At 39.0% G+C, this 22,237-nt stretch overlaps 2 protein-coding genes across 6 annotated transcripts in view; one reads left to right on the forward strand and one right to left on the reverse strand.

Moving 5' to 3' along the window:
• Positions 1 to 22,237, forward strand: part of ARHGAP17 (Rho GTPase activating protein 17) — a 65,819-nt gene that overhangs the window by 22,186 nt on the left and 21,396 nt on the right. For all 5 annotated transcript variants that reach the window (XR_013347405.1, XM_077829245.1, XM_077829243.1 and 2 more), the window contains exons 2-7: positions 12,560 to 12,599; positions 17,373 to 17,477; positions 17,944 to 18,020; positions 19,337 to 19,448; positions 19,670 to 19,746; positions 20,812 to 20,923. Coding sequence is in view for 4 of the 5 variants with exons in the window: in XM_077829245.1 (XP_077685371.1) it covers positions 12,560 to 12,599; positions 17,373 to 17,477; positions 17,944 to 18,020; positions 19,337 to 19,448; positions 19,670 to 19,746; positions 20,812 to 20,923 (523 nt within the window). In the remaining variant the exon portion in view is untranslated. The remainder of the gene's footprint in view (positions 1 to 12,559; positions 12,600 to 17,372; positions 17,478 to 17,943; positions 18,021 to 19,336; positions 19,449 to 19,669; positions 19,747 to 20,811; positions 20,924 to 22,237) is intronic.
• The window catches only part of TEX47 (testis expressed 47), a 51,406-nt gene continuing 35,359 nt past the window's right edge, over positions 6,191 to 22,237 (reverse strand). Inside the window, exon 7 of the mRNA XM_077829249.1 lies at positions 6,191 to 6,407. Within this exon, the coding sequence (XP_077685375.1) occupies positions 6,262 to 6,407 (146 nt within the window). The 3' untranslated portion in view covers positions 6,191 to 6,261. The remainder of the gene's footprint in view (positions 6,408 to 22,237) is intronic.

Here is a 22,237-nt window from a genome sequence, read left to right on the forward strand (position 1 = left end):
TTCTCTTATCAGACATGTTAAGACTTTTAAATTAAGACCTGGAGCTTCAGACTAGCATATATAGTTGAAGTGATAGGAAAGAGCTAAAGTCTAGTCACTAAGATGCTTTGGATCTTAGTACAGTGTAGATTGGGTGAAAAAATATTAATCAATAAATGTCAAATGTCTGTCAAGTTACATTTTATGGAGAATTTCCAGTTAGCTTTAGAAAAACAAGACTCTTATGGGAAACTAACTTCTTTAATTCTGAATACTTTGTTTTTGAACAGAGCTGCTAATTTTCCATTTTTCCTGGCAGCAAATCCTGCCTATTGTACTATAGAAAATGAGCAGGATGTACTGGCAACACAGCCCTATGTGAAGGTGCTCTGAAATGTTAGCTTGCCAAAAGCTACCCATCTGGCTTCTCTTGGGTAGCAAACAACTAGGTTTCATTTAGTTAAGGAAAATTAAATGGCAGGAAAAACTTAAGTCTTGTGTCATGTTTTCATGGATAACTTTGCCTCTGCTATAATCTTGTCAGAGTTTAGGAGCTCAGACTTGTCATTTCATCATGAAGCAAACTATTCCCATAGGCATCTATTATACCAGCAGTTAAGGTCCCATATACAGTGTGAATAAAGATTTGGAACCAGTTTTACATTTGCACTGAGTTGCTTTTTTTCTAGTAAAAACAGCTAGGAGTCCTTGTGGCACCTTAGAGACTAACAAATTTATTTGGGCATAAGCTTTCATGGGCTAGAACCCACTTCATCAGATGCATGGAGTGGAAAATACAGTAGCAGGTATATTTATAAATAGTACATGAAAAGATGGGAGTTGCCTCTACTGAGTGTCCAAGTTCTTTTTACAGCACTTTTTGTTTTAGGATTGCTCTTGTTGCTTCCTTACCAGCTTTTAAAAGGCGTTAAGCTTCTTGTTTTGTAACTCTTGACCTACTTTTTAGCTCATCTATGATCACAGAATCCTTACTGTGCTGGTTGGACAGGACTTGTGACTTTCTCTGAAGCCAGTGGCCTCTCCAAAGTGTTGCCAAACTGAGGCTTAGGATATGTCTACACTGAAAAAAAAACAACAAAGCACAGAGAGAGAGACTCTGCAACAGCGAGTCTCAGAGCCTTGGTCAACTGACTTGAGGTCACACTGCAGGGCTACAACTGGCAGTGTAGGCATTGCTGCCTGGGCTTACCCCTTTCCCAGAGTGTCAGAGCAGTGCTCCAGCCAGAGTGGGAACGTCTACATTGTTATTTTTAGTCCTGTAGCATGAGCCTGAGTCACTTGACCCCATGCTCTGAGACTTCCTCCTATGGGTTTTCTAAGGTATGTAGATATACCCTTAATCTCTCCTTCAGTTCTCCAGATTTGGCTAATCAGTTTTTCTGCATCAAAGACGAAAATTCCTAGCTCCCGAATTCTTGCTCCCGATCTACTGTTCGGAAAGTATAAGTGACCCTGGCCATGGTACATGAAGCAGAACTGCTCACTGAAAGTAGAAGACAAAGGATGGTTTTAAAGTGAAAGTGTAGCTGTGAGCTGCTACTTTCCCCACTGCCTACCGAGACAAGAGAGGAGCAGCATATGTTTGTATATTATGTCCCAAAGGTTTATTGGGCTGAAGAGTGCTTCCAGAAAGGAGGAAAGATGAATACAGTGGATATGATTACATAACCCATGTAACTAGGGGAGTGGTACTGGAACATGCAGTAAAAAAATAAACAAACATGGTGGGATGACTAACCTAAAAAGTTTTAAAATAACCATTAAGAAATTCTTGCGTTCTTACATGGTTAGTGGTCTTGACACAGAAGTGGGTAATTGTCCTAACTGTGGACCAAAATATATAATTTCCTAATGTCTCTTTATAATCTGGAATTATATATTCCACCTTAAACATCCAATTTAATTACTGTCTTTATAAATGACTGCCTAAATGTTAACATGCCAATTGAGACTGCATGTCATACTGTGTGACTTGAAATATTAAAGTTCTGTAGTATTCAGAAGGAGATGATGATTTCACCATAGTATTTTTGGCTGGTTTTGAACAAGTCATAGAATATCAGGGTTGGAAGGGACCTCAGGAGGTCATCTAGTCCAACCCCCTGCTCAAAGCAGGACCAATCCCCAATTAAATCATCCCAGCCAGGGCTTTGTCAAGCCTGACCTTAAAAACTTCTAAGGAAGGAGATTCTACCACCTCCCTAGGTAACGCATTCCAGTGTTTCACCACCCTCCTAGTGAAAAAGTTTTTCCTAATATCCAACCTAAACCTCCCCCACTGCAACTTGAGACCATTACTCCTTGTCCTGTCCTCTTCTACCACTGAGAATAGTCTAGAACCATCCTCTCTGGAACCACCTCTCAGGTAGTTGAAAGCAGCTATCAAATCCCCCCTCATTCTTCTCTTCTGCAGAATAAACAATCCCAGTTCCCTCAGCCTCTCCTCATAAGTCATATGTTCCAGACCCCTAATCATTTTTGTTGCCCTTCACTGGACTCTCTCCAATTTATCCACATCCTTCTTGTAGTGTGGGGCCCAAAACTGGACACAGTACTCCAGATGAGGCCTCACCAATGTCAAATAGAGGGGGACGATCACGTCCCTCGATCTGCTGGCTATGCCCCTACTTATACATCCCAAAATGCCATTGGCCTTCTTGGCAACAAGGGCACACTGCTGACTCATATCCAGCTTCTCGTCCACTGTCACCCCTAGGTCCTTTTCCGCAGAACTGCTGCCTAGCCATTCGGTCCCTAGTCTGTAGCTGTGCATTGGGTTCTTCTGTCCTAAGAAGTTGGGGAGACTATTTCCCAGGTTTAACATTAGAACAGTGATAGTTAATCCTTATTGCCTTTCAAGATGTTTTATGTACCATCATATATTTACAGGAATTCTGCATCTGCTTGTGATATTCCTGGTGAAACTGGTATATTTCTTATGGATGTTCAAAAATACTTGACAAACAATTATGTTCAGGTTTCTTTGGCTTTCTAAACCAGCCTTTTAAAATTTAGTGTAAATTCTTCCTTTTTACTGGGAACACAGGTAATTGAGATTTGGGTAATTGTGGAACCCTTAGTGGTTATTGAGAAAACAGGAACACTTGTACTCCTCCAGAACAGCTATCAATAAATTGTGCCCTTTGTCCTGTATCCTGCAACTTTGCCTTCAGTTCCCAGAATCCTCCTTTTCCCGCAGGTCCAAATCTTACTCTTTCAGTGGAGTGTTGCCAATTAATCAGCTATTTTATATCTAAACCGTGTGAACAGATGAGCTATCAGATTACCGTTTCTGTTGTAGAAAGGAATGTAACATTTGAGAAGGACCTTGGTGTGTGCAGGGCTTCCACTCTCTGTAATTACAGTCTACTAATAATTTCTAACAGTCTTTTTTTTTATTCTTACGTAAGCATTATCTTTGTTACAGAATGTGTCAGGGAAAATCCTTAGTTTAAACAGATCTTCTGTTTCCAAGACACATGCCAGTAGGTTTTGTATACCAGAAGTTCACACAACAGATCCAGTCATAAACCTGGAATGTTTTGAGCCTCCTAGTACATAGGAGGAGCTGGAGAAAGGGCATGCTTTGTCAATTAGTCATAGTTTGGAGAGAGACTTCATGTTACATTCCCAGTATTTAACTGTTTTGTCTACATTCAGTTGAACTCTTAAATTGTGAAACTACCATAGAGGATGTAGTTTAGGAATTTTTAGTTTGGGAACCCAGATTCAAGATCCTGCTATGGGTATAAATAAGCAGGTACTGCTGGAGGAATTTGTATATGAAGCTGCAGATTTGGTTTATTACGCTGAACACCTTGGTTAAACCCAGCTAGTTTTTCCCTAGTCTGTACATATTTTTTCTAAAGCATCTGGGAATGTTTTTTAAAAGATTCTTAGTTGCAATTGTTAATCTACTCCAGCAGAACACTCCTTCATTGTCAGATTTATGCTGTCATTTCATGGAATGAGTCTGATACAAAGTTAATAGCCCTTTTAACCTAAGGGGATCAGGCCAAAAAAACACTTGTTTACTGATATAGGCCCACAAAAATTTGGTTGAAAAACCCCTTGATTGTTTTAAGATGTGGTGGGATCTTATACGAGTCAAGAGGTAAGAGTGCAGAGGAGCTATTCTTGCATGCTGCTCAGCTAGTGGCAGAGTTCCTTAATCTTTCCCAGTGGCTGTAGGAAGAATTAAGAATGCCAGTCTCCATCCACCACACCCTCATGCAGTGGATAACAGTAAGCTATGCATTTATTAATCCATGATGATTTTATCAACCACTGTTAACATCTGACTTCTGGAACAATACTAGCTTACACCCTTAAGGAATCTGACCTTATTTCTATTATTGTAGCACCTGAGAGACCCAGTCAGGGACGAGGACACTGTTGTACTAGATGCTGAACAGACACTGAACAAAGACCATTACTGTCTTTCCAAAGTAGTCTTTCTTTCCAAAATAACAAACTTCAAAACTACAAGGTCCTTAATTTTAATATGCAGTACAGGGCCCATTTTTTTAGAATTGCACACAAACGCTGTCATTGCAAATGGGCATGTAATTAAATGTAATAACTGCACCTATTCAGTCTGCTTCTGGTGCAGTAAATGTGTGGTTTTTATCAGAAACTGTACACATTGCAGAATATGGCTTTTGTACAAAGTGGTTTTTGTTTTTTTTAAAAAGGATTTCCCTTGGCTTGTAACACAACCTACCTGAAGAAAAATAGTTTTCTCCAGCTCTACCATTAAGATCTTTCAAGTAGAATGTAATTGAAATCTTTCTAATTAGTAACCCAAGAGTTGCCCATATGGCAACGGAGCACTGATCAGTCTAGTACCATATGTCTTGATTCCTATAAAAAAAATCATAAAAGCAACTCTGCAAAATCTTAGTGTGTTACCTCTTCTCATAATGTTAAAGCTGTGCTGGAGCAAGAGACATCATGACACCCACCTCATCACGTGGAGGTGCAACAAATGAAGCAACTTTTGCACCTAACCTCTATCTAAAGTATACTCTTAGGTCTTTTTAAAATGCAATAGATAATACTTTAAGCCTTACCTTGAGCTGCTAAATGATGGTTAAAAAAGTACGATCCTGTGTGCAACTGCAGTCCATTGATATTGGATCAATCCTTGTAAGCCTAGATATTGACAGTTAACAGATGTTATGTTGAACTAAAACAGAGTGAATGTGGTGAATGACTTTGCTGGTCAGATCAGGATCATGACAACACTTCGATTGGAGGCCCAAATTGACACCACCGCTACTTGTGCTCTCAACAACCCCAAGCTTTAGCAAAGTGTGGTGCCAGTTTACAGCAGTCTAGCTTGGGTCCATCTTGTAATTTAAAGAGGATTATTTTTAACACTCTGGAGACTTTCTTGTTTCATAAAGCCCGCTGTCCTTTTGTGTTTACATAATATTTACACTGTTAATATTTTCTGCGTTCTACAGAGTTGATTGATTTAAAGCCTAGGCCATCCCCTGTTCTAGATCAGCCAATTCACCATGTGTTAAAGCCAGTGATTGGTTTATACTTTGACATCTAAAACACATTGTTTTCATGTTTGCTAATGTGCTCTCAGATCTTAAATTCTTGTCTAGACAAGTCCTAGATTATCATGAAGTACATGGCTTCAAAGGATGCTTCCTGGCTAGCTTCACAGAGAAAGAAGGAATTTAGTGCTTAAAGTTGGGGGTGTGATAGTTATATTAGCAGGAAGAGTTCTTAGCTGAAATGTTGCTAACTATAGTCTGTCTTCAACATGTGCTTAAAATAGCACTGTATATTGTAGACATACGTATTCCCATCAGTTTTAGAGGAAGTGCTTGAAACTGAAAAGCGACAGACACTTGTCTAGACAGCCACAGCATGTCCTTTGTTTTAGTCATTCAGGTGTTTTTGTTATTACTATACCTCTGTCACTGTGGCATTTAATTATTCATATAAAAATACATTGCATCTAATTTGCTCATTGTCTATACACCTTTCTCAACTGTGGCATCTTTTGATATAAAAAGCATACACAACGCTCTTTGTCTGGGAGAGTGGTTGCATTGTAGCTTAAACTTTTTTATTTCTAAGTGTTTATTTTCAGGCAGAGTAGTGATGTCTCTGTATTAGATAAAATAAAAGGATGTATCATTTATATACACTTACAGTAAAATCAGATGTGTTCATTTGTATATAGGTCCTACAAAACTAGGGCTAAATTCTGCCTATATTTGCTCTCAGTGAACTCTGTTTTCAACCACATACCCTCTTTTTTGGTACTTCTAAGCTAGTAGCTAGCAAGTTGTGTTGATTAGCTTTGCACAAAATGTTGAGTGAAAGGGTGTCTTCTCTCATCCAGTGTATCCGGTGACATAGTTGCTTGTTAGCGGTACTCATTGCTGAAAGAGAGGAATGCAGAATGCTGTTACAATCTTAAACCTGCTCATCTATGAAAATGTGTACATCTAAATACATTTCTATAAAATCTCTAACAAGCTGATATAATTCTATGGCTGTATTAGATGTCTGTTCCCTCTTACATGATTCACCACTGTTAAGAACTGAACATACTTTAAATTAAATTCTTCACTAATTCCTGAAGCAGATGGCAAAAAAAGTATGTAAATCCCATGATGCTGGGTATTGGATGTAAAATCTGGACTGGAACAGACAAGCCATAAAATGCAAGAGGAAGCATGGTTATCTATGACAGCTCAGCCCTCTGTTCCACTTGCTTGTGACTGTTCAGTAATAGGAAGTAGCTGGAAGACTTAGCCTTATCATAAAGATTGTACAGTTGCTTCATGGTTTGAGTACAGTGATGAACAGCTGCTGTATTTAGCATATCCCCTTTGGTTTAAGTTAATAACTCTCCTGTTTTATTTTCTAGTATTCTACTATGCATAAATATTACAAAGCCCAAATTATCACAGTCAGCAGTTCCATCTGTCACGTGTAAATTCTTTCTCTTGATGGCTCCATCTGATTTGCTCATGCAAGAGGCATCATTCTATATCTCTGAAATTCAGTGATTGGCTTTCTTTTAAGTCCGTCTTGGCTGAAGGGCTCACTCCTGCTTCCAGTAAAATAAATGTCAAAGTTCTAACTGACTTCAGTAGATGTAGGTTCAGAGCCTTAAATTGTTCATGTTTTGTCTTTTAACAGACTTATGCTGTGCACAGAGGGACTGGGATGAGATGCATACATGATTATTTTTAGCCAAATGCTCTGTCACTGCATGGACTAAAGGTCCAGTTGGCAGCCTTATAAAAGGCATATTGATTATAATGTGAGAACACTCTTACCAGAAGGCCTCTGATCAATTAAATTGTTTTGGTTTCTAAATATTTTCTCTTAGTGAACAAAACTACTTAAAGCGAGAGAATAAAGATGATCCAAGGAGATTTGTGAATCTTACCCACTCCTGTGGAAGTTCTGGGCAATCGGCTCTCTGGCTCATTTTTGAGAAATGTATGTTCAACTAGTTGCCAGATTTGCTCCAGAATAGACACAGGAAGTTATGAGTGTAATGAGAAACTTTTTTCCTGATGCACAGAGATCTTAAAACAGTGAAGGTAACTTGCAAGGTGTCTATTCTGGATATTCATACTCTTGACAGCAAAAAGTTAATCTTTTAAAGTTCTTTATGGCAATGTGAAATTCTGCTTTGCTTATGAAACTTCAGAAAGGCGTTTTCCGAGCAACAGTTAACCTTTCCCTTTTAATCCTTATCTCTATTGATCTAATTAATAGAAAGGTTTGTTAAATTAGCAGTGCACTCTGCTTTGGTATATCAGAATTGTTTTGACCTTTTTTTTGAGGTCTGAGTTTCAAATCATGCATTACCGTAAGAAATCTACGGTAGTCTACATAACCTTGTTCCCACAGTGACAGTCGGTGGTCCTGTGTGCTTTTTACTAAGTCTGCTAGCTCAACAGTGTAATTGCTTCAACAAGGGGAACTACACAAAAATGAGGAAGCTGGTTAAATGGAAATTAAAAGGGTCAGAAGGGTGAAATGCCTGCAAGCTGCATGGAAACTATATTAAAAACACCACAACAGAGGCTCAAGTTAAATGTATACCCCTCGCATTATAAAAAAAAGAAAAAAGACAAAAATGCTATGAGAAACAGCAGAGTAAAAAAAAAAAAAGGTGGTTAGAGGCAAAAAGACCACTTCTAAAAATTGGAAGTCAAATCCTACTGAGGAAAATAGAAAAGAGCATAAACTCTGGCCAGTAAAGTGTAAAAATGTAATTACGCATCCCCCCCAAAAAATTTGAGGAGCAATGGCAAAAGATACAAAAACGAACAGCAAACATTTTTTAAAGTACATTAGGAGCAGGAAGCCTGCCAAAGAATCAGTGGGGCCACTGGACATTTTAGCAGCACTCAAGAAGGACAAGGCCATTACAGAAATGCGAGAATTCTTTGCACTGGTTTTCACTTCAGAGGATTCCGACACCCAAGCCATTCTTTTTTAGTGACAAATCTGAACCGTCCCAGATTGAGGTGTTAATAAAGGTGATTTTGGAGCAAATAGATAAAATAAACATATCAAGTCACCAGGACTTGATGATATTCATCCAGGAGTTCTGAAGGAACTCAAATATGAAATTGCAGAATTAACTGTGGTATTTTAAACTATTGCTTAAATCAGCCTCTGTACCAGATAAATGGAGGATAGCTAATTGCCAATTTAAAAAAAAAAAAAAAATGCTCCTGGAGCTATCCTGGCAGTTACAGCCAGTAAGCCTAACTTCGCTACCAAGCAAATTGGTTGAAACTATAGTAAAGAACAGAATTATCAACACACAGATGTTGGGGAAGAGTCTACATGGCTTTTGTAAAGGAAAATCATGCCTCACTAATGTATTAGAATTCTTTGAGGAAGTCAACACACGTGGACAATGGTGATCCAGTAGGTGTAGTATACTTGGATTTTCAGAAAGCCTTTGTTGAAGTCCAACACCAAAGGCTCTTAATAAAAATAAGCAGTCAAGGGATAAGAGGGAGGGTCCTTTCATGGATCAGTAACTGGTGAAAAGGTAGGAAACAAAAGGTAGGAATAAATTGTCAGCTTTCATAGTGGAGCGGTGCCAATAGCAGGATCCCCCAAGGGTCTGTACTGGGACCTGTGCAGTTCAACATATTCTTAAATGATCTTGAAAACTGGGTGAAGTGTGAGGTAGGAAAACTTGCAGATTATACAAAATTACTCAACAAAGTTAAGACCAAAGCTGACTGCAAAGAGTTACAAAGGGATCTTACTAAACTGGGTAACTGGGCAACAAAATGGCAGATGAAATTCAATTATAGTGAGCGCAGAGTAATGTATATTGGAAAACAAAATCTCAACTATACATACAAATTGATGGGGGTCTAAATTAACTGTTACCACTTTGAAAACATCTCAGTGTGCCGCAGCAGTTAAAGCTAATAATGTTAGGAACCATTAGGAAGGGGATAGATAAATGGAAGATATAATAAAGCCACTATAAATCCATGGTACATCCACACCTTGAATACTGCATGCAATTCTGGTCACCCCATCTCAAAAAAGATATATTAGAACTGGCAAAAGTACAGAGAAGGGCAGCAAAAATGATTGTGTATGGAACAGCTTCCATATGAAGGATTACAAAGACTTGGATTGAAAGGAAAGAGATGACTAAGGGCAGATATGATAGAAGTCTAAAATTTCAAAGAAGTTTCAAAAGAGAATTAGATAAGTTCATGGAGGATAGGTCTGTCAATGCCTATTAGCCAAAATGGTCAGGGATACAACCCCATTCTCTGGGTGTCCCTGAACCTCTGACAGCCAGAAGCTGGTACTAGATGCCGGGATGGATCACTCAGTAATTGTTCTGGTCATTCCCTCTGAAGCATCTGGCACCAGCCACTGTCAGACCTGGGCTAGATGGACTATTGGTCTGACCCAGTAAGGCCATTCTTATGTTCTTTACTGTTCATGCTTGGAATGCAAGTACAGTCAACACATTTTAAGAGCACTCCAGTTAAAGGAACACATTTCTTACACTAAGGATTTCTCCCTGGTAGTTTTCAATGGGATTTTTCATCTGTGATTATCTGATCCTAGTCTTGTATTACCAGTTTATCACTCACTACTAGGAAGTGATGAATATATCAAGCAGAGCAGTCATGCTTTATTTACAAGGAAAATCTCATATATATTTAACTTTGCCAGAGTGATCATTTTGCTGTAGCCTTTGCACATTTCATTGCCACTATAAAGTATTTAAGTGTTGGTGTCTGTCAGTTTTGAGCATTAGCAGATAATAAATATTTAACAATTTACAACACTTTATGGATCACTGATAGCCCAAGGCAGGTAACTTATCATGAAATTAAAATTAAATACCTTTCAAAGTTTAACACATGTTAACTGATACGTTTCCCATGTGATCAAAGTCCCTCACAAGAGATTAAAGGAATTATGCGTGAGAGGTAAAGCAATGCTTTGGATTACAAACTGGTTTGGAGAGACCAGGAGAAGAACGAATACATTTTTAGTAGGACAAAATGTTAATATTGGGGTGCACCGTGGGCCTGTATCGAAACCAGTGTTTAAAAGGGATCAACAGTGAAGTGAAATGTAGGTGACAGACTAGGTTGGGTATGACTACAGAAGACTGAGGAACTTCAGAGGGACCTAACAAAGCTAGGTGAAAGAGGAGCAGCATTATAGAGCAGGTTAGGCAAACACCTGTCAGGCATGGTCTAGATGAGTCCTGACGTAAGTATAGGGGACTGGGCTAGATGACTTCTTGAGGTCCCTTCCAGTCCCATGATTCTATAGCAAATGAGATTCATTGTTGACAAATGTATGGTAATTTGAACTACGTGTACACAATGCTGGGATCTAAATTTAACTGTGACCATTCGGGAAAAATCTAGATGTCACTGTGGACAGCTCAATGAAAGTATGGGCTCAATGTGCAGCAGCTGATAAAAGTTAATGCATAAGGATTGGTTTAGAAAATAATACTAAACACATCATAGTGGCTGTTATATAAATCTGTGGTAAGCCTTCACCTAGAATACGTTTCATTTATAGTACCCTATCTCAAATACAGCCGCAAAAGGAGGGGCCCAGAAAAGGATAGCAAAAATGAGTCATTGAGAGACTACTTTATGAAGACTGGAATAGAAGGGACTATTCACAGGGGAGATAAATAACCGGGGAAATGGTAGCTCTACAAAATAACGAGTAGTATAAAGAAAGTAAATTGGGTGCTTCATTTACCTCTTCTCAGAATACAAGAACAATAGCCATGAACCAAACTCAAAGGCAATTTAAAATTGACAAAATTGTTTTTATACAGTCAGTAGTGGCAATTCACCGCCACAAAATATCATTCAGGCTAAGATATTAATAGATTTCAAAAAAGGGCAAGACCCATTTTGATGATGATAGTCAGTTATGTTAGAGGTTTTATAAAGAGAACTAGCCCCTCCTGCTTCAGAGCATTAGCCAACCACTGACATGAGTTTTCTCATGAGCAGGTTATACTGTAATTGTCTACCAGCAGTGTATTTTGCACCTTCATCTGAACATCTGGTAATGGCCACTGTGGCCTTGTCAAGACTAGAAATTGGAAGTTGTTAGTTTAACATATGTTGAGACTCTAATGTGGAAAAGTCTTTTAATGGATTGGCTAACACCTGACAAAGCCTGTCAGACAGGGTATTTGACTGAGTGGACCACTGGTCTATCTGTCAATTTCTGTGTTAAGTTAGGGAGGAAGAGAAAACGGAGTGGCGCATGGTCTGATCAGGAATCACTGAGACAATAAACATGAAGCTCCATGATGCTGTTTCTGTGATCATTTTTTTGGAGCAGAAGTGCTCTTTAAAATTATCCTTGGAACTTGTTTTACTCCTGCTTGTCTTCTGGCTAAGTACTGAGATTCCAGTTTGTTACATAGAATCATAGAATATCAGGGTTGGAAGGGACTTCAGGAGGCCATCTAGTCCAACCCCCTGCTCAAAGCAGGACCAATCCCCAATTTTTACCCCAGATCCCTAAATGGCGCCCTCAAGGATTGAACTCAACCCTAGATTTAGCAGGCCAATGCTCAAACCACTGAGCTATCCCTCCTCCCATGTTTCTTGCATTAGAATTACTCTTGTTTTTAGGCAGGTAATGTACAGAAATGATAGCTATGGATGCATTAGTGGGTTAGGCTTTCAACTTTAGGAATGTGCAGCTTTCTTTGTTAATCTCATTAATTTGTGGTGTTGGACAAGTGGTGAAAGATTGCTCCTCAGCAGTGATCTGCAATTTGCATGTAGTATGGTACATACCACATTGACTGAGTGTGCTGTGTATCATAACAATGCTCATAAGCTTGTCGCAGGGTGGTATTTTTTAAAATGGGAGAACTTTTTCATAAGAGATCAATTCTTAGCTCTGAATATTTTTCCTGTTAATGTACTGCAAGTTTTTTTACCCTTAACCTAAAAACCTTTTTAGGTGCAAATTATTCTAATTCAAGGCTTACATTTCTCCTGTTTTTTTTTCCTTTCAGGGCTGAGAAAACTGAAGTCCTCAGTGAAGATCTATTACAGGTACTGTAACTCGGTTAATGTGCTGCCTTTAAATGCTTTATTATAAAGAACTAAGCAAGCCTTTTGACTTCATAGAATGCTGCCTGTGGAAGCAAATTACAAGGACAGAAGTTAGGTGGCTGTAGCTCTGTTTCCTCAGACTGGACGAGCTATGATATAGCTTAAGGAGAAGAGGAACTGTTAAGCCACATGAGACAAAAGGGGATTTGAAAGTTGAAGTACACTAAAAAGCAAGTGCTGGATTAGAAGCAAAGAAATTGTAGCTTTGTATTAAGTAAACTCATTTACGGTATAAAAATGATTCTTTACAAGAATATAATTCAGGTTTCAGAGTGATAGCCGTGTTAGTCTGTATCAGCAAAAAGAACGAGCAGTATTTATGGCAACTTAGAGACTAACAAATTTATTAGGGCATAAACTTTCGTGGGCTAAAACCCACTTCATTGGATGCATGCAGTGGAAAATACAGTAGGATTTTTATACACACACACACAACATGAAAAACTGGATGTTGCCATACCAACTCTAATGAGACTCATCAGTTAAGGTGGGCTGCTATCAACAGGAGAAAAAAAAACTTTTGTAATATAATTGCTTTTCTTGTTGACTCTCTCATGCTGTTTCTAGCTGGGAGAACATTACTGTTTGGAAGGCCTCTTCCTGTCCCCTTGTTCATCTATATTTCTTCCTGAAGGAGTTAATTTATATGGGTTTCAGAGAAGCTGCAATAAATGCCCACTCTGCTTGCAGAAATCCAAGGATTATTCCAAATAAGCCCATGTTCTGTTTATTTCTTGCAGTTCACACAGTAAGTGCTGTCCTAACTGTCATGCTGATAGCACCTGTGATACTTTGAGTTGTGATGGAAATTTTTTTGTGCAAGTTTTTTTAAAGTTGTACCATCTACTTAAACGTAGCATTTGTGCCTGAATTTTTAGGTACTATTTTTACAGAGACTACCAATGACTGGTATAATTGACAGATCAATGAAAGTTTTCTTTTCACTTTTATTCATTCATTTGCTAGCTCTTAATCAGCTTCTCCTGTATGTGTAGGTCTTTCGCACAGCAACTAGGGGAAGAAACCTTTTTTATGAACAATGTGATTGCTAAACCACACAGGTTGGCTGGGGAACACGGCTACAGTAATAGCCCAAACCAATTCAAACTTATTTACATAACTAGGTTTCAGGTTGACAGTATCTTTCTAATATGATTAAATTTCCAAAAGACTTGCATTTGAGGCTGAAATTTTCCATGCTTGGTCTCTACAAAGAAGCTCCTTTTTTAAAATTTGAGAATCTCTTCAGCTGTTGAAGTTACAAGAGTGGGAAAATTAATTTCAATTTAAAAAAATTTAAATGGTGATAGAGGTGTATGTATAACTACCTCAGGTAATCTTGAAACAAGCTAAATTGACATAGTCCAGCTTTCTCCTGGACTAGAGGGTTTACTTTATCTTTGGATCAGAAATATCCAACAGTTTTTGGCAATATTAATGAGAAAATATCTGAAGTAAAGCTTAAAAAAATCTAGCTATATTAAGGACTTTAAAATATGCCATGAGAGAGCTTGCAGGGATCATCTGTTGTCTTAGTTAGACAGAATATGAATGTGAAATAAAGACAAACTCTCCGTCACTTGTTGCCAACAATTTTTGCAAGCAGTTTTCCCAGGCTCAGAAACCAGACTAGTTACACCCAGATGGAAGAGTTTGCTCGTTCTTGGGGAAAACTCTTGTCTGACTAAACTGCCTACAAGTTTGTTAGTGATCATTTTATAAACAGGCTTTCTACTTTTTTTTATGTTAACTCATAAGTTTTGGCTTTGGTACATTTTGAAATAGTTGTCTAATTTGCTCAGTGCAATATTCATCTTCAAATATGCCTTGATTAAATTTAGTGCCTTTCCAAATCAGGCAGGGACTACCCTTCAGCCGTATTAGAAATGTTAATGTGTGTCCATAGTGCATTCTCCCTACAGTTAGCGCAATGTTGTCCAACCAATTCTCTTGAGGCAAGGTTGGAAGTATCTGTGTTTGAACCTTGAATGAAAAAATGCTACTTGCTAATCTACACTCTAGATATATAAACCAAGTTACAGTCAGTGTTACCAGCAAAGATGAGTCTTTCAGTAGCTTCATTGACCTGGAGGAGGAATAGGAAGAACTACCAAGTCTGTTCCCCCTTTATATGTCGAGGACAGTAAGATCCACTTTTGTCAGCAACTGGATAGTAGTTACTGTAGCAAGCACTGTGACGACATCTTCAGTTCCGTAGTCTTCTGCGGAACAAAATACTGCTTCGTGCTTTTGTTTCCTGCTCTTTTTGTGATAGTGGTTTCTAATCATGCTGGAATTCTTAAGCAAAGATGTGATTAACTCAGCCAGTAAGATTTTTAGGTGGTCAATTTATATTGAAGATTTAGTGACCATTAATAAAAATGTGGTAATATTCTTCAATAGGCACCCATGACTACTTATACCATTGCGATCTCGGAATCGTCTTAGAAGGTCAAGAAAGAAAGCAGTGGTATAATAAGCTTAATCTTAGGAGGCACAGCAAAAATGAAGCACTCAAGCACATAGCACGTAGCAGAAATATGAAAACCAACTATTGAAACCTGTTTTAGAGTAGCAGCCGTGTTAGTCTGTATCCACAAAAAGAACAGGAGTACTTGTGGCTCCAATGAGAAACTGCTGAGCTTGAATTGATATGCAAACTAGATACTATTAACTTGGGTTTGAATAGAGACTGGGAGTGGCTGGGTCATTACACATATTGAATCTATTTCCCCATGTTAAGTATCCTCACACCTTCTTGTCAACTGTCTAAATGGGCCAGCTTGATTATCACTGCAAAAGTTTTTTTTCTCCTGCTGATAATAGCTCATCTTAATTAGACTCTTACTCCACCTTTTCATGTTCTCTGTATGAATCTATCTTCTTACTATATGTTCCATTCTACGCGTCCGATGAAGTGGGCTGTAGCCCACAAAAACTTATGCTCAGATAAATTTGTTAGTTTCTAAGGTGCCGCAAGTCCTCCTGTTCTTTTTATTGAAACATGGCCGTCCAGGCCACTCAGTGTCCTCGGTGAGCACGATTCCTTTGTCTAAGACTGGAATCGTTTCCGGAGAGAATCAATTTTAATGGCAATATTCAGGAAATGGAAAGCAATGGTGTACATAATTTCAGTGCAGCATTTTACAGTGGCTGTTTACATCTTAGCTTATGAAAGTAAAAAGCCTCCTTTTATCAAGGTTACCACATAGCTAAACGTGAGTCTTTCAGGTCAGCAAGCTGGTTTCATTTTTTGTTTAAATGGCCGTAGATGCCAAGCAAACAGTACATGAAAGCTTTCAACTACCTTGAAGAGGGGTTACGTGAAAGGAAATCCATTAATTGGAAAAAGCTTCATCAGGGCTTCGGGTGTAGGACAGTTCTCAAAACAGAAAAGAAGAGAAATAGCAGCAAGTTCATTCTGCATTCTTTGTAATTAAGAAAAATTTGAAGCTCAGTTTGCCATTTATGGGGAAGCCCACAGTTGATACACTTTGTAATTTTACAACCAGTTGCTGTGTGCTTAAGGGTGTGATACCTGAGCAGAACAAATTTTAATCTTTCCTAGACAGAGTTTAAGCTATATTTATGTTTAGACACAAAGTCAGAAAATGTATTGTCCTCCTGAAAATGTTAATTTTTCAGCACTCGTGGCATTTTTAGGTGCTTTACTGAAGGCGTGAATCTGTGCAGATTACTTCTGCAGATGGAACTGGTTATGCTTTTTTGATCTTTAAATAGAAACCATTCTGAAGGGCCTCCTTTTAATGTTGGTGAGTCATCAAAATGCAGAAAAACTGCATTCCTTTGACGTACATAGTTTTTATAGTGCCATAAGCAGTCCTTCTCCAACACACTCATATTTTGGGGACTATTCTTGATAAGGTCCTTTACTTAGAAGAATCCTTTAACTATTTCCATTACTGGCTTTCAATGATTCTTGAAGCAAAATAATCTTAAAATATACAAAGAGATTTTAATATTTTAACTAGCGAGGACAAGGGTTCAAGTGCACTAAACTTAACTTAGGGGCATGATCTTGAAAAACATACCAGTATTTTTTCTTCATCACAAAAAACCCTCAGTACTTCTCTCTGTCTCATCATCTTTTCCACCCATCCATGCCTACATCACCTTGTCCTCCATCTACTATTGCATAGAGCTTAGAATTTTCCTTCATACTTGATTGGCAAGCAGGTTTGCTCTCTGGTTAAGACCAATGATGAGGACTGGGGGACACTGGTCAAAGGCCACACTTAGATGGCAGCCACCTGGTTATCTTCCATCCCACCCAACACAGCTGTAGGGAGAGGAAAGGACTACTGAATTCTTACCAGGATATTATCCCTAAATAATGCTTGTGAACGTGCCTTTCATATCAAACTCCAAATAGTAGGTGTCAAAGTGGGAACCCCTTCTGGCTGCTATATGGGGAAACAATATTGTCTCTTCTTTCCATTCCATTCCCGAGTCTCTTGGATTCTGCAAGTCACAGCAAAATCAGGGAAAGTTTATGCCACCATTAATGGAAATCATTTAAGTCTCTTTCAAAATAAACTTGCTGTCAGGCTCTTACTGTTAAACTGAATTTTTTGTAAGCTGCAGAACTTGAGAAACATGCAAACATGAACTAAATGTGACATAGGAGGAAGATGATGTGCTGAGGCCAAGAAAATAACTTCTGGGTTTTGTTTTTTTCTTTTCCATGGCTAGATTGAGAGGCGTCTGGACACAGTGAGATCTGTTTGCCATATTTCACAGAAGCGGCTAATAGCATGTTTTCAGGGCCAGTATGGCACAGATGCTGATAAAAGACATGTAAGTACTGAGCGCTTCAGATTGTGCTCTGAGTCTGGTTTGTAAAGGCCTTCTATGTACGGATAAGCTGTTATGTCATAAGTCAGCTACCAGAACAAAACTCTCCAGAATCATCCCACATGTTGACATTTCCTACTGATTGGAATGCTTTGGTATAGTTCACAGTCCAACTTCAGAAGTCACACTGCATGCAGGGTGCTATAATCCTGTCAGAGCACTTGCTCTGTCCCCTGGGTCTGGGTATGTATTTGACTTAGGATATGTTATTTGTATCCTCCCACCAGATTTTCAAACCTCGGTGTAGACCTCAGGCAAAAGTTGTGATCTGGATACAGTAGGGCTGTCAATTAATCTCAGTTAACTCACGCGATTAACTAAAAGAAATTAATCATGTGGTCCCTGTTTGCCTGCAAAGAGTATATCTTAAGGGAGAGAAACTAAATACGAAGTCTCATCTCTTCTACAGAAGAAGCTTCCTCTAACAGCTTTTGCTCAAAATATGCAAGAAGGATCTGTCCAGCTAAGCGATGACACTCTGTTGGGGTAAGTCTGGGTTTTTGTGGAGCTATGGTTCCTCGTTGTTTAGTTCTGCATGCAATAACTTCTGTAAAATGAGTCTATTAAAATGGTTGTACCTTTAGTTAATTTAAAGTAACAGCAGCTAATCCAGTTGATAAGTGCTGCAATTTAGGCAATCTGCAGGACAGTGCTGATAGTATTTAGCCCTAAAGTTGACATTTTATTCTGGACAAATGCACATTTGCAGGGTTTTTTTTCTATAGGATCATAGAAATTTAGGGCTAGAAGGGACCTAAGGAGGTCATCTAGCCCAGCCCCCTGCGCTGTGGCAGGACCAAATAAACCTAGACCATCCCCAGCGGGTGTTTGTTAAACTTGTTTTTAAAAACCTCCAATGGAGGTTCCTCATGCTCCTTTGAAGCCTATTCAAGAGCTTAACCACCTTTCTGGTTTAGAAAGGTTTTTCCTAATATCTAACCTAAGTTTCCATTGCTGCAGATTAAGCCTGTTACTACCTGTCCTACCTTCAGTGGACATGGAGAACAATTGATCACCCTCCTCTTCATAACAGCCCTTAATATATTTGAAGTCTATTATCCCAGTTGTCTTTTCTCTGGCCTTAAGAATGCCCGGTTATTACCCTTTCCTCAGAGGTCAGGTGTTATAAACCTTTTAGCATTTTTGTTGCTCTACTCTGAACTCTCTCCAATTTGTCCACATATTTCCTAAAGTGTGGTGCCCAGAAGTGGGTACAGTATTCCAGCTGAGGCCTCACCAGTGCGGAGTAAAGTGAGACATTTACCTCCCATGTCTTACAACACTCCTGTTAATATATCCCAGAATAATAGCCTTTCTTGCAACTGCCCTCACATGATTCATATTCAATTTGTGATCCTCTATAACCCCCAGATCCTCTTCAGCTGTATGACCATCTAAGCAATTATTCCCCATTTTGTAGTTGTCATTTGATTGTTTTCTTTCCTAAGCAAAGAACTTTGCACTTGTCCTTACCGCGTTTCATCTTGTTGGATTCAGACCCATTCTCCAATTTGTCAAGATCATTTTGAATTCTAATCCTGTCCTCCAAAGTGCTTGCAACCCCTCCCAGCTTGGTGTCATCTGCAGATTTTATAAGCTTATTCTCCACTCCGTTATCCAAGTCATTAAGGAAAATATTGGGTCCGGTGCTATTCAAGATTGACCCCTGTGGGATCCCATTAGATATGCCCTCCCAGTTTGCCAGCAAATCATCGATTCTGCATCTTTTTTTTTAAGCTGTTGGTGTGTAATAACTTGAGTAAACGACACAATGCTGCTTCCCTGTCCTTTCCTTTTAACAGGAAGATGCTTGACACTTGTGGTGATGCAGAGAATAAACTGGCAGCGGAGCTCTCTCACCATGAGGTACAGATTGAAAAAGAAATTTTAGACCCACTAAGCCAACTAACAGAGGTAAGTCACTTCACGCTCCAGGAAAGACTTGAGGCAGTATATTTTCTGAGTGAAATCATAACTGTGCATGCGGCAAACTTTACTTCGGTTCAAAAAGCAAGTGACTATTTTATTTGTATTTTAATGCAGGCTTGTGTGTTAAGTTTTACAGATTTCAGTTACACTTAGCTACATGACACAATTCTGAAGTAAATGTAAACATTAGATGTCTGTGGTTTCAGGCAGAAATCCCCAATATTCAGAAGCAGAGGAAACAGCTTGCAAAGTTGGTTTTGGACTGGGATTCTGCAAGAGCTAGGTGAGAAGTGATTTCAAATACCATACAGTTTGCATAGTACAAACTGATTTCTTAGTAATATCTCCTCCATGCCTAACCTTCCTTTGGTATTTGCTTCTGCCGTGCTGAAATGTGCATGTTAACATTTACGGGGGGAAAAACATCAGTTAAGTTTAAGACCTTAAATGGTACAAAAAAGAACACATGGCTTTCTGATCTGAATATGGATCAAATTTAGATTTCTCATATTGTCTGCCACCAATTTAGGTAGGAAAACTGTTCACGTTGAAGTGAATACAAGAGTGCATCTTTAGTCTATTCCACTTAGCTCAATAATTTAAAGAGACAGAGTTCAGCATCTGTCAAAACCTTATGCACCACAGTGTTGAGAAGGGTTCCTTTGCGCAGTGGGGATTATACTGTTTTAGTTTTTATTTAATCAGGGTGCTACGAGAACTTTTTAAAAATCCTTTCAGTGTTGTGTACTTCCCACCATCTGCTTGTGAACACCAGGCTAAGGGCGAGGCATTGTCATTGTGTTGGCCATAGGATTTTAATTGTCACCATATTGGAGTGCTTTTATACCATTGTCAGTTGAACCCTCTCATGAGACACTGCCCAAATTTACAATTCAGACCTCTCTACATCCTGGCTTACTGAACCTGTCATCATGGATAAACGCCGTCTTTATTAAGGCAATGTGGCCTGCTAATATTAAGTCATGCTCATTTTTATCTGAGCTGCCTGGGGTGTTTGCTAGGGCTGGTAGTCTCTGCAGACTCCACATCCACCTTGGAGATGAGTGCCTGCAGGATCCCTGCTAGGATATAGTGGCACATTAGAGTCGCTTGGCCACCCTGTGTCTCCTCTACAAGACAGTAGACATGTTTCACACTATTGGCCCAGAAAGGGGGGTTAAATTGTACTGGGACCTGGTTTTGAAACTATCTTCTGGAGTAGTGAATAGTTGTCTGCTCACCAGAGGCAAGCAGTTAAGAAGAGGGGACCTTAAAGACATTGACTTTGTAAGTAGTATATTAAACGCTAACTATAATCTCCACTGAATAACTAGTTTCTCTTACACAGGTATAGCCAAGCCTGCAAGACTTCAGGAACTAATTTTCAAATGCATCCATCAAAAATAGATTCCCTTAAGGAAGAGATGGATGAGGCTGGAAATAAAGTAGAACAATGCAAGGTAAGGCTGGCTCTATGAATCCTCTCCTAGGATATATCTGCCACTAAGGGATGACTTTGTACACCTCATTGTGGTACCAGTTGTAATTGCTGCCATCTTCACGAACTTTAATGTGTTAAGTGTTGTTATAAAACAATATGCAGTTAATAAGGGTTGTTGGGGCTAATAAGCAATGCAGAGATGGATTCACATTTCTCAATTAGCTGTTTGTTCCTTTTTCCTGGGCTATCTTACTGCTCTCCAGAAGGTCAAACATTGTGTTGTCCATCCCACAAGTAAAAATGTGCCAAACCTTGCACTGTTCTCTCCATGAAGTGAATTTGGTCTCTCTGGTTCATTCGTTTCTTGGTCTCTGATGCAACGCACAAGGGAGACAATTGTGAACATCTGTCTGTTAGGCCTGGACTGAGATGTTTGGATACTCTAAACCAACAAAGAGCCATTAGGTGCTAACTAGAAGGATGGATTTCAAGACAATGACCTGGAGATTATGCTCCCAGTTTCCTCATACACAATCCCTCAGCTGTCCAAACTCCATGCTGGAGATTCTTCTTTGGGCTTTATTACTCCCTTCTTTGCCTGTCTTTGGTTTTGTTACTCAGTTAAAAAGTAATCAAGAAGTTTGCATCTCACTACTGTGGAATTTGGGCAGGAAAGTCTTTGGGAAGTAATGAGTTTATAACGAAATTCATAGGTATTTCTGCCATGTACTACTATAATATCCAAGCACAAATCATTGTTATATTTAGTGGGCAACTTGACTTGCTGTAGTAAATAAAAACAGAAAGTTAAGTAAAATCCAAAAATGCTTGGAAGAAAAAACCAAGGTGCCATATGAACAGCTCTATTTACTGACAGCATCATCCCTTGAAGCAAGTATTGTTGTTACCTAAATGATGTACCTTGATAGTAATCCAGTTTAATAGTGCAGACCTTTGTTTTGCCCTGAGTAGCTGGGTGGAAGTGTGGATTTTTGGAACGGCGTTCCTAAAACAGCCTTTTCTCTGTTGGCCCTCCCACAGGTAAAGCACATCACTGGTGATGCTGAACCATTGGGCTGCAACTGCCAGTACTGTTTATCCCATTAGTCCACTTGATAGCCTGCCACCTGATCAGTGTGCCATGGGCAAGTGGCTTGCTAAATTTCAGATCTTCTTGAGATTCAGCATTTTGGGCTTAGTGGGGGAAAATTATGTAATATAAATCATAGATATGTAGAACTGGGAGGGATCTTGATAGGTCATCTAATGCAAACCTCTGCACTGAGGCAGGATTATGTCTTATCTAGACTGTCCCTGGCAAGTATTTGTGTAA

The sequence above is a fragment of the Eretmochelys imbricata genome, chromosome 10 (genome assembly GCF_965152235.1).
Source record: "Eretmochelys imbricata isolate rEreImb1 chromosome 10, rEreImb1.hap1, whole genome shotgun sequence".
NCBI lineage: Eukaryota > Metazoa > Chordata > Testudines > Cheloniidae > Eretmochelys > Eretmochelys imbricata.